Source organism: Ahaetulla prasina, chromosome 5 (genome assembly GCF_028640845.1).
Source record: "Ahaetulla prasina isolate Xishuangbanna chromosome 5, ASM2864084v1, whole genome shotgun sequence".
In the NCBI taxonomy this organism is placed as follows: Eukaryota; Metazoa; Chordata; class Lepidosauria; order Squamata; family Colubridae; genus Ahaetulla; species Ahaetulla prasina.
Window position 1 is genome coordinate 8691584 of NC_080543.1, and position 26223 is coordinate 8717806.

The 26223-nt window shown below is 45.6% G+C and overlaps 1 protein-coding gene across 2 annotated transcripts in view; it reads right to left on the reverse strand.

Moving 5' to 3' along the window:
• PRCP (prolylcarboxypeptidase) overlaps window positions 1-26223 on the reverse strand; it is a 47503-nt gene that overhangs the window by 14009 nt on the left and 7271 nt on the right. Inside the window, exons 1-6 of one of the 2 annotated variants that reach the window (XM_058185521.1) lie at window positions 9280-9919; window positions 8394-8534; window positions 7107-7208; window positions 4338-4519; window positions 3468-3625; window positions 1601-1773 (exon numbers count right to left, since the gene is read on the reverse strand). In XM_058185521.1, coding sequence (XP_058041504.1) covers window positions 1601-1773; window positions 3468-3625; window positions 4338-4519; window positions 7107-7208; window positions 8394-8534; window positions 9280-9327 — 804 coding nt within the window. In that variant the 5' untranslated portion in view covers window positions 9328-9919. Of the gene's footprint in view, window positions 1-1600; window positions 1774-3467; window positions 3626-4337; window positions 4520-7106; window positions 7209-8393; window positions 8535-9279; window positions 9920-26223 lie in introns of those variants that run through there. The other variant, XM_058185520.1, reaches the window with a different exon arrangement.

The window sequence follows — 26223 nt, forward strand, 5'->3', positions numbered from 1 at the left end:
TCCTTACTGGTACCTATCTCTTCCCACTTCCCACTATATCCATGTTGCTTGTATCTTTACAACTTATATTGTTTCCTGGTATGATTTGATTGCTTATTAGTATCCTATGACTATCACTAAATGTTGTATCTTATGATTCTTGATGAATATTTTTTAATTTTTTCTTTATGTACACTGAGAGCATCTGCACCAAAGATAAATTCCTTGTGTGTCCAATCACACTTGGCCAATAAAGAATTCAAGTCAAGTCAAGTCAAGTCAAGTCAAGTCACGTAAAGGGCCTCTGTGGCTCAGACTGGTAAGACAGTCTGTTATTAACAGCAGCTGCTTGCAATTACTGCAGGTTCAAGCCCCACCAGGCCCAAGGTTGACTCAGCCTTCCATCCTTTATATAAGGTAGGTAAAATGAGGACCCAGATTGTTGGGGGCAATAAGTTGACTTTGTATATAATATGCAAATGGATGAAGACTATTGCTTGACATAGTGTAAGCCGCCCTGAGTCTTCGGAGAAGGGTGGGATATAAATGCAAAAAAAAAAAAAAAAAAGTCTAGTCTAGTCTTATTCTATTCCAAAATCAGAGGACCTAAAAAACAGCGTTTCTCAAGCTTAGGTATTTTAAGATGGGTGGACTTCAGCTCCCAGAATTCCTCAGCCAGCAAGCTCAACAGAGCAATGTCGGCCCCTTCCAGTAACCCAATGCATTTTTTTCACAAATTGAGCTGCAACTCTTGGTCTCCCCCATCAGATATGATCCATTCTTGAGCTACTTTGCCACACATTTGTCTTGCTACATATTATAGGAATGAAATGGTTTGCTGTCCCGTGAAATCAAAATAACTTGAGAAACAACCCGATACAGTTAGCCCTCGATTTACAAACCTTTCACTTTGTGACCATTCAAAGTTACAACCATTCAAAGTCACTAAACAAATAGTCATAAGGAGCACAAATATTCTTATCATTGGTTCGCTGCGTGCACACCTTCTGCACATGTGCTTTGCTCGCTCATGCGTGTCAGTTTTGGAAGACAATTTTATTTTTGCTTCTTAACTGCCACATATTTTAGCTGGGGAAGTTGGGAGGGGGTTATTGTTGGAGCGGTAGAAGGTTAGTCATAACAACATTCCGTATTCAAGGACTTTTGCCTGCGTCTGATGGAGACTGCCTGAAGATTGTATCCAATTGAGTGTGAAGAGTTGATTGGACAACGTGATGAACTTGTGGGTGTGGGGCAGGGCTGTGAACTGTCAACTGGGTGTGGAAAACCTGGAAGCTTTCAGTTTCAGGTTTTCCCAGCTGTGCCAACATGACATCTCTAATAAACTGGAACTTTGAGGAACCTCAATGCTCAGAGCTTTATTTCGTTGGAGGTGTTCCTTGGAACCCTGACAACACGTTTTCCACACATGCACCCAGCCTCAAAAATGTGCCTAAATAGAATGGCATAGAGCCGAGGTGAGTGGGCGGGCCCACACATAATTTCTGCTACCAGTTCACCTGAACCGGTACGAACCGACTGAATACTACCTCTGCTTCTGGAAAAGGCCAATAGTGAGGTGGGCCACAGAAAACAAAACAGACGCTTTGGGTTCAGTTACCTTAACAGGCCAGGCAGGGAGAGGCTGTAAGAAGGCGGCTTCATACGGATAGTCTACCATGGCCACGTAAATCCATGTCCCACTTAGCCATTCTCTGAAGTTGATGACATCTGTTGTGGTTTTCAAGGGTCTGCACAAACGAAATGTGTGGGAAAGCCACTGTAAACCTTTCTCTAAAGAGGAAAAAAAAATCAAGAAATTACACACACATACACACACACAAACATATACGGTACATATCCAAGTGGGATGATCACTTGAATATGAGCCAGCTGTGTGCAGCAGAAGCCAAAAAAGTCAACACAGTTGGATTCCTAGTGGACAACCATTTAGATATGAGCCAGCAGTGTGCTGCAGCTGCTAAAAAAGCCAACACAGTTCTGGGCTGCATAAACAGAGGGATAGAATCAAGATCACGTGAAGTGTTAGTGCCACTTTATTATGCCTTGGTAAGGCCACACTTGGAATATTGCATCCAATTTTGGTTGCCACGATGTAAAAAAGATGTGGAGACTCTAGAAAGAGTGCAGAGAAGAGCAACAAAGATGATTAGGGGACTGGAGGCTAAAACATATGAAGAACGGTTGCAGGAACTGGGTATGTCTAGTTTAATGAAAAGAAAGACTAGGGGAGACATGATAGCAGTGTTCCAATATCTCAGGGGCTGCCACAAAGAAGAGGGAGTCAAGCTATTCTCCAAAACACCTGAGGGTAGAACAAGAAGCAATGGGTGGAAACTAATCAAGAGAGAAGCAACTTAGAACTAAGGAGAAATTTCCTGACAGAACAATTAATCAGTGGAACAACTTGCCTGCAGAAGTTGTGAATGCTCCAACACTGGAGGTTTTTAAGAAGATGTTGGATAACCATTTGTCTGAAATGGTGTAGGGTTTCCTGCCTGGGCAGGGGGTTGGACTAGAAGACCTCCAAGGTCCCTTCCAACTCTGTTGTTGTTGTAGTAGTAGTTGTTGTTGTTATTATTATCAGAGGCATAGAATCAAGATCACATGAAGTATTAGTACTGCTTTATAAAACCCTAGTAAGGCCACACCTGGAATGCTGCAACCAATTTTGCTCACCATACTTGAAAAAAGATGTTGAGACTTTGGAAAAAGTTCAGCGAAGAGCAACTAAGATGATCAAAGGCCTGGAGTCTAAACATACAAAGAATGGCTGCAGGATTTGGGTTTGGCTAGTCTAAAAGAAAGAAGAATTTGGAGTGAAATGATAGCAATATTCCAATATTTGAGTGCTGCCACAAAAAAGAGGGGGTCAAATTATTCTCCAAAGCACCAGAGGGCAGGATGAGAAGCAATGGATGGAAACTAATCAAGGAGAAAAGTAATCTGGAATTAAGGAGAAACTTCCTAGCAGTGAGGACAATTAACCAGTGGAACAGGTTGCCACAAGGAATCGTGGGCACTCCATTACTGGATGTTTTTAAGAAGAGACCAGACAGTCATTTATCTGAAATGGTATATGTTCTCCTGTTTGAACAGGGGGCTGGACTAGAAGACCTCTAAGGTCCCTTCCAGCTCATTCTATTCTATATCAAGAGTTACTCAACCTCAGGCACTTGAAGATAAATGGACTTCAACACCCAGAATCCCCCATCTTAGCAATTACTAATTACTTAGCAATTACTGGATTGAAATTTTATTGGGGTTATTTATATTTTAAGATTTTAAATTGTTTTAATTACTTCGGCCACATTATAATATGTTTTTTTTTAATTTCTTTTAATGTTTATATAGTATTTTTACTTGGCTGTACACCGCCCTGAGTCCTTCGGGAGAAGGGCGGTATAAAAATCGAAATAAATAAATAAATAAATAAATAAAATAAATACTCATTGTTAGCTTCTTACCTGTGTCAGCAATACGTTTAATGGCCGCCCAGGAATTTCGGATGGTTTCCGAACAGCCAACCCCGCTTTTTTTGAAATCTTCAGTCACTATCTTATAAAAGGAACCACAGGGAACCAAGCTGTCAAACTGCCAAATGGGAGCCGATGCGGCCAGAGCTCTGCAACCGAAGAGAAAAAATACAGATAATACTCGATTTACAACAGTTTGCTTACTGACCGTTTAAAGTTACAACGGCACGGAAAAAAGGGACCGATGACCATCTTTCACACTTATGAACCGTTGGTCATGTTATTTACATTCGGATGCCCAAAGTCACCCAGCCGGCTTTCATGCCTAAGGCGGGACTAGAACTCACAGTCTCCTCATGATTGGCCCAAAGTCATCCAGCCAGTTTATATGTCTAAGGCGGGATTACAACTCAGTGTCCTCATGATTGGCCCAAAGTCACCCAGCCGGCTTTCATGCCTAAAGCGGGACTAGAACTCACAGTCTCCTCATGATTGGCCCAAAGTCACTCAGCCGGCTTTCATGGCTAAGGCGGGACTAGAACTCACAGACTCCTGGTGATTAGCCCAAAGTCACCCAACCAGCTTATATGTCTAAGGCGGGACTAGAACTCAAAGTATCCTCATGATTGGCCCAAAGTCACCCAGCCGGCTTTCACGCCTAAGGCGGGATTAGAACTCACAGCCAGCCGCTTTCCTTCATCCTGACCGCTAAACTCTAAATCTAAGTAGTAATCAAAAGTAGTAGTAATCGAAGTAGCAGTAATGACAAACCACCAGCGGAGGAAGATGAAGCTAGATTCAGAAACTAGTTGGTTCCTCTCTGGTTCCACAGGAGATGGTGCCAGGTTGGTCCAGACTTACCCAATTACTATGTGGGGATACTTCATTCGGAACCAGGCAGCGAGCATTCCTCCGTAAGACCCTCCTATAGCTATCACTGGAGTATTCCGCGTTCCAGGAATCGTATTTTTCAAGTGCTGGATAAGTACCGCAAAATCAGCCAGAGCCTGCTGCGAAGTCAAGTAATTCAGGTGCTTCGCATCCTGAAACGAGACCGCAAAACTTTTGTAGGGCGCCCTTAGTATATTACTTAGTATATTGATTTTGCTTGTCAGTCACAAAAGGGGATCACATGACCCCGGGAGACTGCAACCGTCATAAATATGAGTCAATTGCCTAGGGTCTGAATTTTTTTTCCATGTTTTTTATTGTTTTATTTATATAACGTTCAATTTCCATCCAACAGTGTGTAATCTGGGTACAGTTATTTTTAAACATTCACAGTCCACATATTTGTTATAATATTCATCACGATAATATTAATAATATAATGTAGTAACGCCTGAAAATAAGACATCCCCTGATAATAAGCCCTACCCCTAAAATAAGCCCTCCTCTGAAAATAAGCCTTCCTCGAAAATATTTAAATGTATGCACAGCCGGTCCCCACCATTTCCTCTGGTTAGGGTTAGGGAGACAGAGCTGGAAATCAGATAGATAGACAGACAGCAAGAGGAGCCCTGTTGTGTCTGCGCCCCCCGAGCCGGGCCCCCTGCCAGAAAGTGACTTGGAAAGTGAGGGGGAAGGGCCATCAGGACTTACTTCTGGAGCACCGGCTTCCCTGGCTCAGCTCCAGGAGCCAGAGGCAGGAGGAGATAATGAGGCCTCCGTCCCCTGACTCTTTCCCACCCCAGGCCACGCCTCCAGACCCAGCTGATGGCAATCAGGCCTGGCTGGACCCTAGGTTTTGTAGGTAGGCGAGGCGGGAACAACAGAAGCAAGGGTGGGGCAGGCCTAGGAAGTGCTGAGTCATGGAGCCACACCTCACAGGATATAAAAGCAGCAAAGGCTGCTATGCCCCTTCGTAGCAGGCAAATCAACTATTTGACTAGAGCTGAAGTACTGTTTGTTGACTCATCGGCATCAAGGGAGATAACAGAGACACTTGGCAGACGCTCACTAGTTTGCTGCCAGAGCTGATAGTGCCGGTCATCGCTCGGACTGAGGCGAGGGGGAGAGAACAAGCCCCGTCTTGCTCCACGCGCCCCAAAATAATAAAACCTCCCCGAAAATAAGGCCAAGCTCTTATTTCAGGGTTCAAAAACATATAAGACAGGGTCTTATTTTCAGGGAAACACAGTATAATAATAATACTTCTTGAACAATTCTCCATCACACTTCCTCTCTTTGTTTCTCCTCCTTTCTAACTTCTGTTTCTATTGTCTAGCCACTGATAGAATATATCCCATATCAGAAAATATTCAGTTTCTTCTTTATCCTTAATCATGAGCATTAACCTGTCCATTTCTGCACATTCTAATATTTTAATTACATTCCCCTCAGACAGAATCTCATCATTTTTCCACTGTTGTGAAAATACGATTCCTGTTCTGTCCCCACTTCGTTTCTGTCCGAGTAATGGCTTAATTAGCCGGCACTATCAGCTCTGGCAGCAGAATAGTGAACGTCTGCCAAGTTCTCTGTTATCTCCCTCGACCTGGTGAGTCACTCAGGAACAAACTTCAGCTCTTAGTTAATCAGTTGATTTGCCTGCTACGAAGAGACACAGCAGCTCTTGCTGCCTTTTATATCCTGTGGGGTGTGGCTCCATGACTCAGCACTTCCTAGGTCTGCCCCACCCCTGCTTCTGTTGTTCCCTCCTCTCTGCCTACGAAACCTAGGGTCCAGCCAGGCCTGATTGCCATTAGCTGGGTCTGAAGGCGTGGCCTGGGGGGTGAAAAGAGTCAGGGGACGGAGGCCTCGTTATCTCGTCCACTTGGCCTGCCTCTGGCTCCTGGAGCTGAGCCAGGGAAGCCAGTGCTCCCGAGGTAAGTCCTGACGGCCCTTCCCCTCACTTTCCAAGTCACTTTCTGGCAGCAGGCCCGGATCCAAGTCACTTTATGGCAGTAGGTCCAGCTCGGGGGGCGCAGACACAACAATTCCAGTTGCGGTTAGTATATGCCAAGCATCTGAATTTTGATCACATGACTATGGGGAATGTTACAACGCAGTGGTGAAATCTGAACTGGTTTACTACCAATTCGCTGGCTGTGCGTGCGCGCTATGCATGTGCAGTTTGCACCACACACCAAATGCAAAGTGCATGCGTAGGCATGCAGTGCACACCAAAAGGAAGCATGAGGTAAATAGAACAGCACGCGGGGAAGGGGGGGGAGTGATCAGCTGTGCCGCACAATCTTTTTTTTACTTTTAAAAGCATTTTTTTAAAAACCTATTTGGCAAATAGGTTGTAAAAATATGCTTTTGAAAGTTAAAAAAAAGGCTCTGACGATCGTGTGGCTCACCTGGGATCGTCAGAGCCTTTTTTTAACCTTTTAAAAGCATTTTTTAAAAGAAGCTGCAAGCGGGGAAGTGGGCAACCGGGCACTGGGGTGGGGAGGGATTTTTGCTACCCACCGCTATCACTACCGGATCAGGCGATCCGGTCCGAACCGGGAGCATTTCACCCCTGCTACAATGGTCATAAGCGTGAAAACTGGTCGTAAGTCATTCTTTACAGTGCCATTGTAACCTTGAATGGTCACTAAATGAATTGTTGCAGCCTGCAGAGCTGAGTTCAACATACGAGTAGTCAATCTGTGACTACTTTCAATTGGGAGTGATACTTACGGCGTATGACTTATTTCCGAACGGCAACGATTCCCCGTAGTATCTGTGTTCGGCAAAAACCAGGATGGCATCCAATTCTTCAGCCATATTCCACATGAAACCCTGGAATGGAACAAAGATGGTCGTTTTTTTATTTAAAAAAAATAGTTCAGTAAAGAATAATCTTCGATCTTTCAAATGTATATACTGTAAAAAAACAAAGCCTGAAATATTTTAACAGGATATGAGAGAAATAATGGACTAGGATAAGACTAGGACTAGGACTAAGAGATGGTATTCAGCAGGTTTGGACCAGTTTGCCCGAACCGGTAGCGCCCCGGCTCTATGCCATCCTGTTTAGGCACGTTTTTGAGGCCGGGCATGCACGAGCAAAGCGTATGTGTGAAAGGCTGGGTACATGTGCAGAAGGTGGGTGCGCATGTAAACCGGGAGCATGTGTGCACGAAGGGAGCATGTGTGCACGAAGGGAGCATGTGTGCACGAAGGGAGCATACACACGTGGGGCAAACCAATAGTAACATAAATGTGAAACCCACCGCTACTTGGAATGTACACTAATTGGCATACATTAACAATGAAATTTCATTGCATATAGCTCAGGGTTGGGTCCCACTTACCATTACTACCAGTTTGCATTGTGCCCATGTGCTCTCCTGTGCATGCGCAGATCACTTTTGATGTTTAGGTCAGTGGGCAGAACCTCGTACCTGTTTTACTAACAGTTCTATAGAACCGGTGCGAACCGGGGGCAACCCACCACCGATACAGCTCTTAAAGGGTCACCACCTCCAATTTTGCATTACATAAATATGACAAGATACAAAATTATGTATTTGTTTTCTGTATGTATATAATTCTGTAAATTATGTATATACCCACATATATTATATAACATAGAGAAACAATCCAGTCTAGTTTTTTTTTTTATTTGCATTTATATCCCGCCCTTCTCCGAAGACTCAGGGCGGCTTACACTATGTTAGCAATAGTCTTCATCCTATTTGTATATTTATATACAAAGTCAACTTATTGCCCCCAACAATCTGGGTCCTCATTTTACCTACCTTATAAAGGATGGAAGGCTGAGTCAACCTTGGGCCTGGTGGGACTTGAACCTGCAGTAATTGCAAGCAGCTGTGTTAATAACAGACTGTCTTACCAGTCTGAGCCACAGAGGCCCCATATAGTTTTATATGTTTATGGCAAGAAAAATGAAATCTTGTGAGTTTACCAGACGGATGGCATAGGGAACAAAGCTGATACAGAATCTGGTAGTATTATTTGTACCGTATTATTTGCAAACCAGGCGATGTCCCCTTCATTGCCGGTGTAGAAAAGGATTGAGCCGGCGTCTTTCTTCCAATGCTGATCCGCGATGAGGTAGCGCTGCTTGAAGGTGCGGTCTTCAGCAAAACCAAAGTGATCGATCTGAAACAAGATGGGGCGGTTGTGTGTGGGGGGAGAGAAACCCTTAGAGAATACAAAATAATTGGGTTCTAGTCTTCTAGTCCAACCCACTGCTCAAGCAGGAGACCCTACACCATTCCAGACAAATGGCTGTCCAACCTCTTCTTAAAAACCTTCGGTGATGGAGCGCCCACAACTTCTGGAGGTAAGTTGTTCCACTGATAAACTGTTCACACTGGCAGGAAATTTCTCCTTAATTCTATGTTGGATTTCTCTTTGATAAGCTTCCATCCATTATTTCTTGTTCTGTTCCCCCCACCCAAAGTGTTTTGGAAAATAAATCGACCTCCCTTTTCTTTGTCAAATATTGAAAGACTGCTTTCACGTCACCCTTAGTCCTTCTTTTCATTAAAGGTAAAGGTTCCCCTCATACATTTGTGCTAGTCGTTCCCGACTCTAGGGGGCGGTGCTCATCTCCGTTTCAAAGCCGAAGAGCCAGTGCTACCCGAAGATGTCTCCATGGTCCTGTGGCCAGCGTGACTAAACACCAAAGGCGCATGGAACGCTGTTACCTTCCCACCAAAGGTGGTCCCTATTTTTCTACTTGCATTTTTTACGTGCTTTCGAACTGCTAGGTTGGCAGAAGCTGGGACAAGTAATGGGAGCTCACCCCATTACACGGCGCTAGGGATTCGAACCGCTGAACTGCCGACCTTTCGATCGACAAGCTCAGCGTCTTAGCCACTGAGCCCTTGATTAGACATACCCAGTTCCCACAACCATTCGTCGTATGCTTAGCCTCCAGTCCCCTCATCGTCTTTGCTGTTTTTCTCTCAACTCTTTCTAAAGTTTCGACTTTTTTGTAGCACGGTGATCAGAAATTGGATGGAATGTTCCAAGTGCGGTTTTTATCAAGGCATTATAAAGTGGTACTAACACCTCAACTGATCTTGATTGTATTCTTCCGTTGATGCAGCCTAGGACTGTGTATGGACTTCATAAAAAAGCAGAGAAAAAGAGGGGGAAAAACCCTATGGACTGAGGACAGTAATGATGCTCTTTCTGCATAAATGTTATTTAAAAGCATCTAGAAATTATGGCAATGTAGTAGCTGCCAAGGAAACTAGCTGGTGGCGTATAAAAGCTCTTCCAGAAATGAACAAACACACTGGACGCAGAAGATGAAGTCTGGACAGGAGGAAAAAACAAAAAAGAGACAGCAGATGGAGCTCTTAGGTAACTTAAATCTCTTTTATTCCATGTTTTTTACCTTACCAGAGTTTACCAGACTTTAGAGTTAAAGCAGGGGTGAAATCCAGCAGGTTCTGGCGAACCGGTAGCGGAAATTTTGAGTAGTTCGGAGAACCGGCAAATACCACCTTCTGGCTGGCCCCAGAGTGGGGTGGGAATGGAGATTTTGCAGTACCTTTCCCCCAGGAGTGGGGAGGGGATGGAGATTTTGCAGTATCCTTCCCCTGCCATGCCCACCAAGCCATGCCACGCCAACCGAGCCACACCCAAAGAACCGGTAGTAAAAAAAATTGAATTTCCCCACTGATTTAAAGCAGTGGAAAACTGCTGTGATCTGGTGTTTTCTTAAAATGGTGGGAAACCCTGTTTGTTTTAGCTCAATCCAAACACTTCAAACTTAGTTGTTGTTTTTTTAATTTGCATTTATATCCCGCCCTTCTCCGAAGATTCAGGGCGGCTTACACTATGTCAAGCAATAGTCTTCATCCATTTGTATATTATATACAAAGTCAACTTATTGCCCCCAACAATCTGGGTCCTCATTTTACCTACCTTATAATGGATGGAAGGCTGAGTCAACCTTGGGCCTGGTGGGGCTTGAACCTGCAGTAATTGCAAGCAGCTGCTGTTAATAACAGACTGTCTTACCAGTCTGAGCCACAGAGGCTCATTAAACTGCTAAGGACTCCGAGGAAAAATTCTTCAGAATGCATAGCCGATAATGATCAAACATATTCTAATACAGGGGTCTCCAACCTTGACAACTTTAAGACTTGTGGACTTCAACTCCCAGAATTCCTCAGGAAGCAAAGCTGGCTGAGGAACTCTGGGAGTTGAAGTCCACAAGTCTTAAAATTGTCAAGGTTGGAGACCCCTGTTCTAATGTATCTTCCAGACCTTAAAGGAACTGGACCAATACAGATAATCCTCAATTTACGACCACAATTGAGCCCAAAATTTATGTTACTAAATGCCGCCGCTCATCTGAGGCCTCCGCCCTGCCGAAGTCGCTTCCTGACTCTGATCGGGGCGCCGCCGGGCCGTTTGCACCGCCTGCAACAAGGCGCACTTTCCCCGGCCTTCCTTCAAGCCTCTGCCAAGTAAAAAACTCCAAAAGGTAATCAATTTAGGGCCGCGGTGTGGCTCAGGCTGTAAGAAGCCTGTTATTAAAACACAGCTGCCTGCAATTACTGCAGGTTCTAGTCCCACCAGGTCCAAGGTTGACTCAGCCTTCCATCCTTTATAAGGTAGGTAAAATGAGGACCCAGATTGTTGGGGGGGCAATAAGTTGACTTTGTAAATATATAAATAGAATGAGACTATTGCCTTACACACTGTAAGCTGCCCCGAGTCTTCGGAGAAGGGCAGGATATAAATGTAAACAAAAAAACAAAAACAAAATATAAAAATTTCTCCAAACAACTGAAGAAAGTAGTAAGAGCAACTCCAATCGCGTCTCTCTAGGCCAGGGATCTCCAGCCTTGGCAATTTTAAGACTTGTGGACTTCAACTCCCAGAGTTCCTCAGCCCAGCTTTACTGGCTGAGGAACCCTGGGAGTTGAAGTCCACAAGTCGTAAAATTGCCAAGGCTGGAGATCCCTGCTCTAGGACAACTGAGTTGAAAAAACTGAGGCTCGGCCAGAAGGAAGCGGCGGGGGCCAAAGATTTTGCAACTCAGTCTCTGGCCAATCAGAAAGTTGAATACCTGTAGCTTGGACTCTCCAAGGAGCGCACAGGAGAACGTGGTAGTAACATGGTTGTTAATTGAATCAGGTTCCCACTGACTTGGCCTATTAGAAGGTCGCAAAAAAGGTGATCATGTGACCCCTGGGAGACTGCAGCGGTTGTAAATGTGAGTCGGTGGAAGGGAAGGGATAGAAGGGAAGGAAGTTAAAGGAAAGGAAAGAAGAAAGAAAAGGAAAGAGGAAAGAGGAAAGAGGAAAGGGAAAGGAAGGGAAGGGGGAAGGGAAGAGGAGGAAAGTGAAGGAAGAAGTGAAGAGGAGGAAAGGGAAGGGAAGGGAGGGAGGGAGGAGAGAGAGAGAGGAAAAGAAAGGAAGGAAGGAAGAGGAGGGAGGAAAGGAAGGAGGAAGGAAGGAAGGAGGAAGGGAAGAGGAGGGAGGAAGGGAAGGAAGGAGGAAGGAAGGGAAGGAAGGAGGAAGGGAGGAGGGGAGGAGAGAAGGGGAGAGGAAAAGAAAGGAAAGGAAAGGAAGAGGAGGGGAGGAAAGGAAGGAGGAAGGGAAGGGAAGGAGGAAGGGAAGAGGAGGGGAGGAAAGGGAAGGGAAGGAGGAAGGGAAGGGAAGGGAAGGAAAGGAGGAAGGAAGAGGAGGAGGAGAGGAGAGGAGGAGAGGAGAGGAGAGGAGAGGAGGAAGGAGAGGAGGAAGAGGAGAGGAGGGAGGAAAGGAAAGGAAAGGAGGAAGGAAGGAAAGGAAAGGAGGAAGGGAAGGGAAGTAAAGTGAAGGAGGAAGGGAGAGGAGAGGAGAGGAGAGGAGAGGAGAGGAGAGGAGAGGAGAGGAGAGGAGAGGAGAGGAGAGGAGAGGAGAGGAATAGAATAGAATAGAATAGAATAGAATAGAATAGAATAGAATAGAATAGAATAGAATAGAATAGAATAGAATAGAATAGAATAGAATAGAATAGAATTTTATTGGCCAAGTGTGATTGGACACACAAGGAATTTGTCTTGGTGCATATGCTCTCAGTGTACATAAAAGAAAAGATACGTTCATCAAGGTACAACATTTACAACACAATTGAGAGACGACTTCTGGTGTCCAGCGGCAACGGACGTCTGGAAGGCTTCTCCTGCCTCCAGCGCCCGAATCCGGCCGCCGCCGAGGCCCTCAGGGGCCAGGTGTTCCGAAAAGGACACCTGCCGCACGGACGGCTCGCCAGGGGTCTCCCAGCCGACATACAGGACTGTGGGGACCGATGCTGGCGCGTCCTAGGCTCGGCGGGGTTCGGAGGCCACAGGCCGCGGCCATTATTTTGGTCGTCGCCTGGGCCGCTGTGCCCGGTGACACCGGGGCATTGGATTTATAACTGCAGCAGCCTGGTGGTGAACAGGGCACGGAGAAGAATTGAGGAGGAGAAGGGAAGGGAATATCGGTAAACGTGAGTGGAGTGCTCCGGAGTGCGGGGGGTTTTTTCTCTCCCCTGCGGTTGGAAGGAGCACGAGTTATTCTGGAGAGAGGAGAACTTAAAATAAGAAGATTACCGGTTTTGTGGAGCTCTGGAGAGAAGAGGTGATGGAGAAATTTAGGAGGGAAGGTTTGAGGCCCCCCCTCCTTCTGGGGAACAGTGGTGGCGTCCAGCTTCCGCCTTCACTATGAGAATTTTGATGACATCACTTCCCTTCGGCTTCCTGGTTGACTAACTGTACTCTGGACTCGTTGCTCCTGTGAGTGCCCCTGGTGGATCCGGAGGAAATTACAAGGATACTGTGCCTGCCTGAGGATTTTGTATTTTTTTTCCTTAATGGCAAAAGGTCAGAGACCAACTGCTGGAGAGATGGAAGAATTTTGGAAAAGTTATCTAATATGGACAAGAAATTGGATGAAATAAGAGCAGAAATTGTGACTATCCAAAAGGATTTAAAGGATACTCAACAAGTTTCAGCAGAAAACAAGCAGAAAGTGGAAGGATTGGAGGGTGAGATACGGGCAGTGCAGGAAAGAGAGGAGACGACAGGCAATGCTGTGCTTGGACTACAGATGGATAAAATGTCTTTTTTCCTTAGTTTTCAAAATTTGGAAGAAGTGGACCAAGAAGACTTGAGAGATGTTGTGACTAAATTGTTGGGAGAATTTCTTGGGAGAGGTGTTGATTTCATGAATTGGGATGTGGAACGAGTTTATAGAGTTAATTACAATATGCACGCATGCAGTTCCCAGAGAGGTTCATGTCAAATTTGTGAGAAGAGGCGAGATGAAATTCTTAGAAAACATAGGAGTGGGGCACTGATTTACAGGGGCAGGAGATAGCCATTCTGAGGCAGATTCCCAGACAGGTGCGTGAAAAAGAAAGAAATATTATTTTTGTCAAGCAAATTGTACCAGAAGGAGTGGGCTTCAGATGGCTGATGCCAGAGGATTGATGATTTTCCGGGAGGGCATTACGAAAAAAATCAGTACAATTGCGGAGGCTACGGCCTATGTGGAGGAACACAAAGCCTTCCTGGAATCAGATGACCCAGGAATTGAAGAAGGGGAGGTTATAGATCATGGGGCTGAAGCGGCTGCCGCTGTTGCGGCCCTGGAGTTGGGTCAGGCTGAACCCAGAGTTCTGAGATCCAAAACTAGGAAGTGATAAAGATATTTGGGATTGTGTTGGTTTTCCTTATTCTCTTTTGTACGATATTCTGTTTATTCTTGACTCTTCTTTATTACGTATTTAAAATTTGCAAACTTAGCTACTTCGTGTCACCTGCTTGCCTTATGGCTGTTGTATGTGTTAAAAATTTGAGTAAAATTCTTATTTTAGATAAGAAAAATGAAAATTTACCATACCTGATATGTATTTGTATAAACCTTTTTTGACTAATAAAAACTTTTTGAATAAAAAAAAAAAAAAAAAAACATTTACAACACAATTGATGGTCAATATATCAATATAAATCATAAGGATTGCCAGCAACAAGTTATAGTCATACAGTCATAAGTGGAAAGAGATTGGTGATGGGAACTATGAGACGATTAATAGTAGTGCAGATTCAGTAAATAGTCTGACAGTGTTGAGGGAATTATTCGTTTAGCAGAGTGATGGCCTTCGGGGAAAAACTGTTCTTGTGTCTAGTTGTTCTGGTGTGCAGTGCTCTATAGCGTTGTTTTGAGGGTAGGAGTTGAAACAGTTTATGTCCTGGATGTGAGGGATCTGCAAATATTTTCACGGCCCTCTTCTTGATTCGTGCAGTATACAGGTCCTCAATGGAAGGCAGGTTGGTAGCAATTATTTTTTCTGCAGTTCTAATTATCCTCTCAAGTCTGTGTCTTTCTTGTTGGGTTGCAGAACCGAACCAGACAGTTATAGAGGTGCAAATGACAGACTCAATAATTCCTCTGTAGAATTAGGAGAATAGGAGAGGAGAGGAGAGGAGAGGAGAGGAGAGGAGAGGAGAGGAAAGGGAAAGGAAGGGAAGGGAAGGGAAGGGAAGGGAAGGGAAGGGAAGGGAAGGGAAGGGAAGGGAAGAGGAGGAAAGGAAAGGAGAGGAAAGGAAAAGGAAAAGTCCAAAAAAGACTTTCCCCTCACACAATCAGGAAACTAGCTTCTTAATAGAGTTATTTATAGCCCCTTGATCTTTCCTCCGGGTGTTCAGGAAAGAGCAACCGGTTTTAACAGCCCAATAACAACTCAAACAAAAATAGCAGTTTCAAAACAAAACAGAACAAAAAGCAGAAGTGGAAAGGGAGTGAAAGCTCCATGGGCAATATTCATCCCAGCTAGGAAGGCAGTAGCACCAGATGGCAAAAACTAGCTCCATTAACCCCCATGGATGAAAAACACAGGTGTGCAGGCGTCAGCAAAAAAAACGGGGGGGGGAAATTGTCCTTCCAGATTAGGAAAAAAAACAAAACACAATTTATTTACTACTTTGCAAAAGATACAAGTAGTCCATCGCTTATCACCATTCGTTTAGCGACCGTTCAAAGTTACAACGGCACTGAAAAAAAAGTGACTTACGACCATTTTTCCCCCACTTACGGCCGTGATCACGTGATTTTACATTTGGATGCTTGACAAGTGACTCGTCTTTACGACGGTCGCAGTGTCCCGGGGTCATTTCGCGACCTTCCGACGAGCAAAGTCAACCGAGAAGCCAGATTCATTCCGACAACCGTGTTGCTAACTTAACAACTGCCGTGATTCACTTAACAACTGTGGGAAGGAAAGTCGTAAGGTGGGACGAAAGCCATTTAGCAACCGTCTTGCTTGGCCATGGGGATTTGGGCCTCGGCTGTGGTCGTAAGTCGAGGACCACCCGTAGGCTTGGATTTTCATTTTCTGGCTTGCTTTTGAACCTAGATGGCTTGCTTGCGACCTGCCTGCCGTTGGTAACCAGGATGTGCTGCGATAGAGAGTCACCCAGTTTTGATGACTTAATGCAGGGGTCTCCAACCTTGGTAACTTTAAGCCTGGTGGACTTCAACTCCTAGAATTCCCCAGCCAGCTTTGCTGGCTGGGGAATTCTGGGAGTTGAAATCCTCCAGGCTTAAAGTTACCAAGGTTGGAGACCCCTGACTTAATGGATTGGGCTCACAACTCAATCTTTCTTCCAACAAGACATTTCCATCTTCAGAAACAACCCCCAGGGAAATTTCAGTCTGTGCAAAATTATGCATATCCCTAATATTGACGGCTATCAACCCAAGCACATCACTTCCCGCTAAAGGCTGCCCAGCTTCCAGACTGGAAATTCACAATGCGGACAGTCTGACGGGAATAAACCAACGTCCCCTTCCTCTTTACTTCTTTTTAACTTTTTTTAAAAGTTAAATTACAAAACTCCAAAAAAAAAAAAAAAGAAGAAGAGTGGTTTTTTTAAACAAAACCCCCAAACAAGACATTTAAAAAGTGCATTAAAAAATCCCCTTCCTCTTTACTGAACTCTTACCGAACTCTTAAACTTAACTTACTAAACTCCTTACTTAATTTAAGCCTTCCAAATCTGTTAGACCCTCTGTTCTACCCCTTTGTCTTAATCCCCCAATAAAAGGAATATTTTTCCCCCTAAAATATTCTAAAAGAATAATTCTGTTCCAAAAAGGAAGAGATTGGTTCCCACAATTTCTAGAGGCAAGCTATTCCATTGATTTAACTGTTGTCCCTGTCCGGATATTTCTCCTTAGTTTTAGGTTAGATCTTTCTTTAATGATCTTCCACCTGCTATTTCTTGTCCTGTCCTTTTCTGCTTTGGAGAAGTCTAACCTCTCTCCTCTGTGAGAGCCCTTCAGGTACCAGAAGACAGCTATGATATTACCCATAATCCTTCTCTTCATAAGGCTAGGCAGTAATAGCTCTCACAATTGTATTTCATCATACAATTCAGCTTCCAATCCCTAATGCTTTTCTCTTCCCTTCCCTTCCCTTCCCATCCCTTTCTCTTCTCATTTCTTCTTCTCTTCCCTTCTCATCCCTTCCTCTTCTTTTCTCTCTTCTTCCCTTCCCATCCCTTCTTCTCATCCCTTTGTCCTCTTCTCATCCCGTTCTCATCTCTTCTTCTTCTCTTCCCTTCTCATCCCTTCCTCTTCTCTTTTCCTTCTCTTCCCTTCCCTTCTTCTCTTCTTATCCCTTTCTCTTCTCCTCTTTTCCCTTCTTTTCCCATCCCTTTCTCATCTCTTCTTCTTCTCTTCCCTTCTCATCCCTTCCTCTTCTCTCTTTTCTCCTCTTCCCTTCCCTTCCCTTCCTCTTCTCTTCTTATCCCTTTCTCTTCTCTTCTCTTCCCTTCTTTTCCCATCCCTTCCTCTTCTCTTCCCATCCCTTTCTCTTCTCCTCCCTTCTCCTCTTCTCTCCTCTTTTCTCTTCTCTTCCCATCCCTTCCTCTTCTCTTTCTGTTCCCTTCTTTTTCTAGGGTCCCAACTTCTTTTGGGCTTCACTTGTGCGGTATCGTATCTTTCTCATACCCATGGACTTCTTCTGAAATGGTTTTCTTCAATATTCCCCAATTGCCTGCCTCCAGCATCATATACAATGTTCTATTTTTCCTTACTTCTTTGTCATTTCAACACCCTACTCAACCTGCCACGATGACACCAACAAGGCTGCAATTGTCCTGGTGGCCTACTTGTTCCTCCTTGAGGATAAGTGTCTAGTAATAATTACGTGAGTATTCATCAGAGTAGGCGGACCGCATGTACCTCGTAGGAATAACTTTACAGCACACCTTCTTTCTTATACAAGTGGAGCAAGTTTCTGGGTGTTATCAAAAAGGGGAGCTGACCTGGGGCACTCACATTGCAGCACTGGTCAACCACTGGTCAACCACTGTAACAACATTGCCAAAAAGGCACTAAGAGTTGTTAACCTAATCTTGCGTAGCTTCTTCTCTGGTAATATTGTACGGCTAACTAGAACATACAAAACATTTGCTAGACCAATTCTTGAATACAGCTCATCTGTCTGGAACCCGCACTGCATATCGGACATTAATACAATTGAGCGTGTCCAGAGATATTTCACAAGAAGAGTCCACCACTCCTCTGCTCGCAATAAAATACCGTATGCCACCAGACTCCAAATTTTGGGCTTAGACAACTTAAGAGCTACGCCAAAGCTTTCAATGTTGTTTTCCGGCAAAGAGCCCAAATGCCGTTGCTGGTCTTTTAAGCCTTATGGGAGGGGCCAATCATCTCTTGGCCCTACTCCCGAGTCGTCCTCTTTGCTTGAGCTGCTCTTGCCTTCTGGCAGCTCTTCTCATGCGTGCATTAGGAAGAGGCTCCTCCTGTTCCTCTGCCTCACTACTGTCAGTCTCTGGAGGCTCACTCCCCGATGGCCCTGGCCCCAACTCTGCCTCTGACGCAGAGCCCTCATCCGGGCCTTCCCCAGCCTCTAGGACTGGCCCATGTTCTTCCTCACCTCATCGCTGTCCAACTCTGTTGCCAGCTCCGCAGGCTGCTGGCAGACCACAACAGCATGCACCTCCCCTTACCTGCATCCAAAATGGGCCATGTAGGGACTCCTGGGAGGGAAGGGATGGGTAGGGCGGGGCCAGCCAGGAGTGGGATTTGGGGGTTCTCTGAACTGCTAGAGGTTCTCCCGAACCCCTGCAAACCCCCAGCAGCCCACCCCTGCTTCAAACCAACCTTGAAGGCAACGGAAAACCATTCTCTTGCCAGACATTTGGTGCCACAGCGCCGAACTATTTTTAACCGCCAGCTCTTTCCATCCTGATGGGCTGATGAACTAAGGGATTGATGTCTCTTAATGACATCCGGATGCAAGTTTCCTCTTCTTTTGAGTCACTCTCGGATTTTAAGTGCAAATGCAGACTTCCCTGCAGACAGATGTTGCCGTAAGACTGCTTCCACGCAGCTCAGTTCAGACACGGTACAAAAGAGTTCAATCCATGGTCTTTTATGTAGATCATCGTATCTTGGTGCCCCTCGTTACAGTTTCTTGCCTTAAGGCTGGAAAACATCAGAAAACTGCCTTCAATTTGATCGGGGCTTGGCAATATTAAACTTAAGGACAATGCATATTACATAGATGGTACAGGTAAATCCTTAGCTTACAACAGTTTGTTTAGTAACTGTTCGAAGTTACAACAGGACTGAAAAAAGGGGCCTTAGGGCCGTTTTTCACTCTTCTGACCGTTGCACCTGCTTTTTCCTGCTGTTGTTGGGTTGTTGTTTTTTTAACCAACAGAAAAGAATGTATTAACACCAGACAAACAATCAAGCAGAAATCAATAGTTTAATCAAGAAACTATCCCAGGAGATAACAATCAAGCAAGCTTAAGACAATATCCTCGTCAAGGAATGATCAAAGAAAAAAAAAAACCCATCCCCATCAACACCGGCAGGGCAAGCTACTGTGTATGTACAAGCAGTCCTTGACTGACAACAGTTCATTTAGTGACCGTTCGAAGTTACGACGGCGCTGAAAAAAAGTGACTTATGCCCGTTTTTCACATTTACGACCGTTGCAGCAATCTCCGTGGTCACCTGATTTAAATTCAGAGGCTTGACAACTGGTTCATATTTATGACGGTTGCGCAAACATCTTTTGCAACCTCCTGAACGAGCAAAGTCAACGGGGAAGCCATATTCACTGAACAACCGTGTTACTAATAGAATAGAATAGAATAGAATAGAATTTTATTGGCCAAGTGTGATTGGACACACAAGGAATTTGTCTTGGTGCATATGCTCTCAGCGTACATAAAAGAAAAGATACCTTCATCAAGGTACAACATTTACAACACAATTGATTGCCTCCTCCTGTATTAGAATCTCCTCCGTGTTTGTAAAGACAGGTGGGGGTGAGATCAAAGAAAGCTGCTCCTTAAAGAAATCTTCCTTAATTTTTAGCAGATGGTCTCATGAGTAGGAAATCCATAGTGACAACCGTACTTAAAAAACGCGGCGGGAAAAGTCATCAAACGGAACAAAACCCACCCCAAATTTTCTCGCTTAGTCACATCAATTCCCTGGCTCAATTGCAGTTGTAAGGCGAGGATTACCTGGTACTGTAATGTAGGAGCCGCAAACGCCGTCTTTAGCAATGCCATTATTGCTACAATTTTGGGTGGTTTGGGCAAAAGTCGCTTGTCACAATAGCGATGGCTTCCGTTATCATGCAAGGACTGTTCCAAAACTCACCCAACTTCCTTTTAACGATACCTTGAAGACCATCAAACATCCACAGCTGCCTGACTCAGGGAAAGGGTGCCACGATGGAGAACCTATGGCACGCATGCCGGAAGTGGCACGCAGAGCCATCTCTCCGGGCACAAAAAGCCATCACCCGTTGCTCTTCTAGGTTCCGGTGCGCCAGCCAGCTGGTCTTCACGCACAAAGGAATGCCAGAACCTGGGAGAGGTGCTACCCGGAATGCATTCTCCCACCGGGCGGCTGCTCTTCCAGTTTCTGGCGTGCACATGCGCCCTGGTCACCTGGTCTTCTGATTTCTGGCACCCAAAGACTAGCTGGCTGGGGACCATGTGTGTGCTGGAAACCGGAAGAGCAGCTGCCCGGCATGAGAATGCACATCGGGCAGTTGCTCTTCTGGTCTCTGGCATGCACGCGGGCTCCTGTTTCGACACTCAGTGCCGAAAAGGTTCGCCAGCACAGCAATAAGACGACAAAAATGCCAAATCCAGTCTGAACATCTGGCTGATTGTGCAATGAACCATAAACCCCAGCATTTATTTAGTTTGTTGTGACCCAGGCCCAAGTAGGTAGTAGGAAACTCAAGTCAGTGTAAAAACAAACTTTATTAAAACAGCTGAGAATTACTTCATTCTCAGCGTAGTTCAACTAAATTAAAGCAAATTCCTCCCAACGCAATTCCTCAATCCTATCACCAACCTTGGTCCAATTAGGCAAACTGCCAAAGGCCTTTCTTGGCAAAAGTTCAGAAAACACCGATACAAAACAAATGCAACAAGACAAAGCTATCAACCTTGTTTTCCAGTAAAGAGCTCAAATGCCGTTGCTCGTCTTTTAAGCCTTATGGGAGGGGCCAATCATCTCTTGGCCCTACTCCCGAGTCGTCCTCTTTGCTTGAGCTGCTCTTGCCTTCTGGCAGCTCTTCTCATGCATGCATTAGGAACAGGCTCCTCCTGTTCCTCTGCCTCACTACTGTCCACCTCTGGAGGCTCTGGAGTCCGCACCTCACTCCCCGACGGCCCTGGCCCCAACTCAGCCTCTGACACCGAGCCCTCATCCAGGCCTTCCCCAGCCTCCAGGACTGGCCCACGCTCTTCCTCAGCCTCATCGCTGCCCAACTCCGTTGCCAGCTCTGCAGGCTGCTGGCGGACCACAACACAGTTCCTCTAATAGCTACTCTAATTGTATTGCTTTGTCTGCCAATTTTCTGGCACCTATCCAAAAGTCCTGGGTCAATTGAAGAGTTCTAGAAAGAACAAACATTTCTGCCTTTTGAAGGAAAGCCAGTATTTACAAAGCACGCCCAATAAAACAATAAGACAATTTAACAGCTTCCAAACACCGTGGCTACAAGATGCTTTACGAAACATTTTGACTTTTCCCGTTCATACCTCTTGATACGAGGAGTACGTATCAAGTACGTTGAATTTATCCAAGGGTATGATGTGGAAGCAACACCCAAGAGCTCCAGGGAATGAGAAGACTCTTTTCATAAAACTTTGAAATAGAAAGAGAAAGAGAAACAAATATAGAAATAATAGAAGTAGAGTAGCGTAGTGTAGCACAGCGTAGCGCAGAGCAATTAAGAATAAAATGGAACGGAACAGAACAGAACTGAAAGGGTGTCGTGTCCCACTCCTCCTCTGACGGCCGGGACTGGGGAAGTCTGTATCCAGCATGGCCACGAAGCCTCTGCAGCTTTGCCAAATTCCTGTCAGAGTTCTCAGGGCAGGCAGGAATCCAAGGTGTGACTTCAGCAAACCAGATGAGACTTTGCTTGACTCAAGGAATGCCAAAGAGCAGATCCTTTATATAGGCCATGGGGTGTGTGGCTCCATGACTCAGCACTTATCCAGGCCTGCCCCTCCCTTCCTTTTGCTGACGTCGCCTCTCCATTCTCCAGAAGCGGGGATCTGTCCACGTTTTGTCCTCCTGCTCAGCTGCCGGCAATTTTAGCTCGTGGCTGGCTTCTTGCTCACACGCTGTGGGAGGGAGATTTATTTGCTCAGTCTGTCCGGGCATGGTGCCAGGGCTGGGGGCTGGAGGCATGCCAGGCCATTCTTCTTCACTATCAGTCTCTGGCTCAGATAGCAGGAGATGGGAGGGGCCCGGCTGAGGAGAGGGGGGCGGACGAGGCACAACAAAGGGTCTTCTAGTCCAGCCCCCTGCTCAAGCAGAAGAATCTATACCCATGATGGCGAACCTATGGCACGCGTGCCAAAAGTGGCACACAGAGTCCTATTTGCAGGCACGCGAGCCATTGCCCAGCTCAGTTCCACCCTGCATGCGCATGTGCCTCCCGCCGGCCAGCTGATTTTCCGGTCTCTGCCATGCAGGCGTGGGGAGGTGACACGCATGCAGAACACGCACATGCATGCCAGGGGGGTGGGGGATCGTGTGCAGGGGGGCGGGAAGGTCACACACTCACGTGGGGGAAAGATGGGGGGTGCGGCACAACCCCGTATGTAGTCAGTTTTGGACCTAGCAGGCCTCCCTGCAGTCTCCTGGGACTAAAAACTGGGTCGCGGGGGGGGGGGGGGCAGCACACCCTCGCGGCCCGTTTTTGGTTCCAGGAGGATGTAGGGAGGCCTGCTAGACCCAAAATGGGGCGGGGGGGTCACACACACATGCGTTGGGTTTTTTTTTATTATTATTATTTGCATTTATATCCCGCCCTTCTCCGAAGACTCAGGGCGGCTTACACTATGTCAAGCAATAGTCTTCATCCATTTGTATATTATATACAAAGTCAACTTATTGCCCCCAACAATCTGGGTCCTCATTTTACCTACCTTATAAAGGATGGAAGGCTGAGTCAACCTTGGGCCTGGTGGGGCTTGAACCTGCAGTAACTGCAAGCAGCTGCTGTTAATAACAGACTGTCTTAGCAGTCTGAGCCACAGAGGTTGGGGGAGCATGTGGGTTGCACGCACAAGTGCGGAGGGAGCGTGGGGGGGTCACGTGTGTATGTGTGGAGGTGGGGCACGGGGGAACACGCGATGACAAAAAGATTAGCTATCACTGACCTATACCATTTCTGAACCTACCGGTATGTCCTATACCAGGGGTCCCCAACCTTTCGGACCTCAGGGACCGCTAAATTCATAATTTTAAATCCCAAGGACCACTAATGATCTGCCTAATGACCAACTGGGTGGCCTGGCTAGGTGGTCATCTGACTGGGTGGGCATGGTAAACTCAATGTCACTCAAATTGAAGAGTGCCTCGCCGGTCTCTACTCGCCCCTTCCCTCCCAGCCCCTCCTCGCCTGCCCCGCCCGGGCTCCTTAGTGCCCCAACAGGAAGCAGTTGTTGGAACTAAGCAGCCACCAGGAGAAAGAGTTGGCAAATCAGCTGGCTCAGTTCAAATTGGATCTGACCGAGAAGGAGGCTCAGCAGAAGCACCTCACTCAGGACTAGGAGCATAGGCTTTCCAAGCAGAGGGAAGACCTGTGGGAACACAAGGCCAGGTACCGGCACCTGGAGGCTCAGCAGGCTGAGATGGTCAGGCAGTTCCGAGCCATGATGCAGTCCCACTGGAACAAGGTCGTCCGGCTATTCTCCACCAGTGGCGCTTCCCTCCAGCCTTCACCCAAAGCCCCATAACCGGAGGCTGAAGCAGACCCTGAGTCGGAATTTCTGCCCCCCTACGACCCACACAAAAGACCCTAAAGGGGGAGACTTTCTGCAGCAAAAGAAACGTTCACTGTACGTATCCATCCCAGCAGCCGTAGTTTGAGGACCCCTGATTTAGTGCAATATTAAAAATGCAAATAATTTTTCTGCGGACCACCAAAATTTTCTTGCGGACCACCAGTGGTCGCCAGACCACTGGTTGGTGACCGCTGTCCTATACCATTTCAGACAGACATTTTGAGAAAAATGAATTCAGGCACCTTTTATAACTAAAACATAAATTTGTTTATCACCGTTAGAGCTCACATGGAAAATTAACCAGAAAGGTTGGTTTCCCCCCTCCCCCAAAAAAATCGCACTAGAGGTAGTCCTCACTTAATGACCATTCCAAGTTACAACAGACACCCCCTCCAAAGAAAAGCCATTTAGACCCAGTTCTGGAGTTCTGACAGCTGAAACCGGATTGCATTCCTGTATACTGCACGAATCAAGAAGAGGGCCGTGAAAATATTTGCAGATCCCTCGCGTCCTGGACATAAACTGTTTCAACTCCTACCCTCAAAACGACGCTATAGAGCACTGCACACCAGAACAACTAGACACAAAGACAGTTTTTTCCCGAAGGCCATCACTCTGCTAAACAAATAATTCCCTCAACACTGTCAGACTATTTACTGAATCTGCACTACTATTAATCGTCTCATAGTTCCCATCACCAATCTCTTTCCACTTATGACTGTATGACTGTAACTTTGTTGCTGGCAATCCTTATGATTTATATTGATATATTGATCATCAATTGTGTTGTAAATGTTGTACCTTGATGAAGGTATCTTTTTTTTTATGTACACTGAGAGCATATGCACCAAGACAAATTCCTTGTGTGTCCAATACACTTGGCCAATAAAAAATTCTATTCTATTCTTTATGACCGGTTGCAATGTTCCATGGTCACATGACCTGTTTATAACATTTTTGCCTTCCGACTCCGTTATTCTGTTACTGAAACGACTCCATATCTTTCTCCCACTAATTGTTCTATTTTTGCTAGTGGCCGAGAGTTTGTAGGTGTGGCTAGGCTAGGACAGAGTGAAACCAAGAGGAGCAGGAAGATCAGAATACAATTACTGTAATGGCCGAAGCTTTATTTCTATAGTTAACCACACAAAATATCACAACCAAGATCATTTAGGTAGTCCAGAGGAAACCTACAAAAATAAATGCTCAGATACCAAACAAGAGAAATATTATACAACAAAGAAAGAAAGAAAGAAGAGAGGAGGAGGGGGTAAGAAAGAGGAGGTGAAGGAGAGAGAAGGATGGAAGGAAGGAGAAGGAGAGGAGGATAAGTCAGGGGAAAAGAGTAGGAGAGAAGGCGAGAAAGGAGGGAAAGAGAAGAGGAGTGAGGGAAAGAGAAGGGAAGTAGCTTTGAGAAAGGAGAGGAGGAGGAAGAAAGTAGGGGCCGTGATAGCTCAGGCTGTAAGAAGCCTGTTATTAAAACACAGCTGCCTGCAATTACTGCAGGTTCTAGTCCCACCAGGCCCAAGGTTGACTCAGCCTTCCATCCTTTATAAGGTAGGTAAAATGAGGACCCAGATTGTTGGGGGGGGCAATAAGTTGACTTTGTAAATATACAAATAGAATGAGACTATTGCCTTATACATTGTAAGCCGCCCTGAGTCTTCGGAGAAGGGCGGGATATAAATGTAAATAAATAAATAAAAAGGAGGAAAGGAGGAGGAGGAGGGAGGGAAAGGAGAAGAAGAAGGTTTTTTGTGAAAAGGACAGAAAGAAAGGGTAGAAGAGCAACTCCAAATGCAATTAAAATGCTTTATTTTTTGTGCTTTCTTTAGAAAGAACATGTATAGTTATTTATGAACAAGAAAAGGTACATTTATAATATATGTATAAGAAAATAAAAAATAAAAAACTTTTAACTACAAAAAAAAATTAAATAAATGGGATGGCTGATTCGCTCTGTCTTACATCCTTGTGTGTCCAATCACACTTGGCCAATAAAATTCTATTCTATTCTATTCTATTCTATTCTATTCTATTCTATATTGGCAAAAAAAAATCAGAACGTAAAATACAAGCTGGATGGACATGACCTAACAGACCAGGGGTCACCAACCTTTCAGACCTCAGGGACCACTAACTTCACAATTTTCAATCCTGCGGACCACTAATATGATCTGCCTAATGACCGGCTGGGTGGGTGTGGCTAGGTGGTCATGTGACTGGGTGGGCATGGCTAACTCGATGTCACTCACATTGAGGGGCACCTCGACGGCCTCTACTTGTCCCTCCCCTTCCAGCTACTCCTTGCCTGCCCACCTGGGCTCCTTAGTTCCCCAACAGGAAGCAGTTGTTGGAGCTAAGCAGCCATCATGAGAAAGAGTTGGCAAAACAGCTGGCTCAGTTCAAATTGGATCTGACCGAGGAGGCGGCTCAGCAGAAGAACCTCACTGAGGACTAGGAGCATAGGCTTTGCAAGCAGAG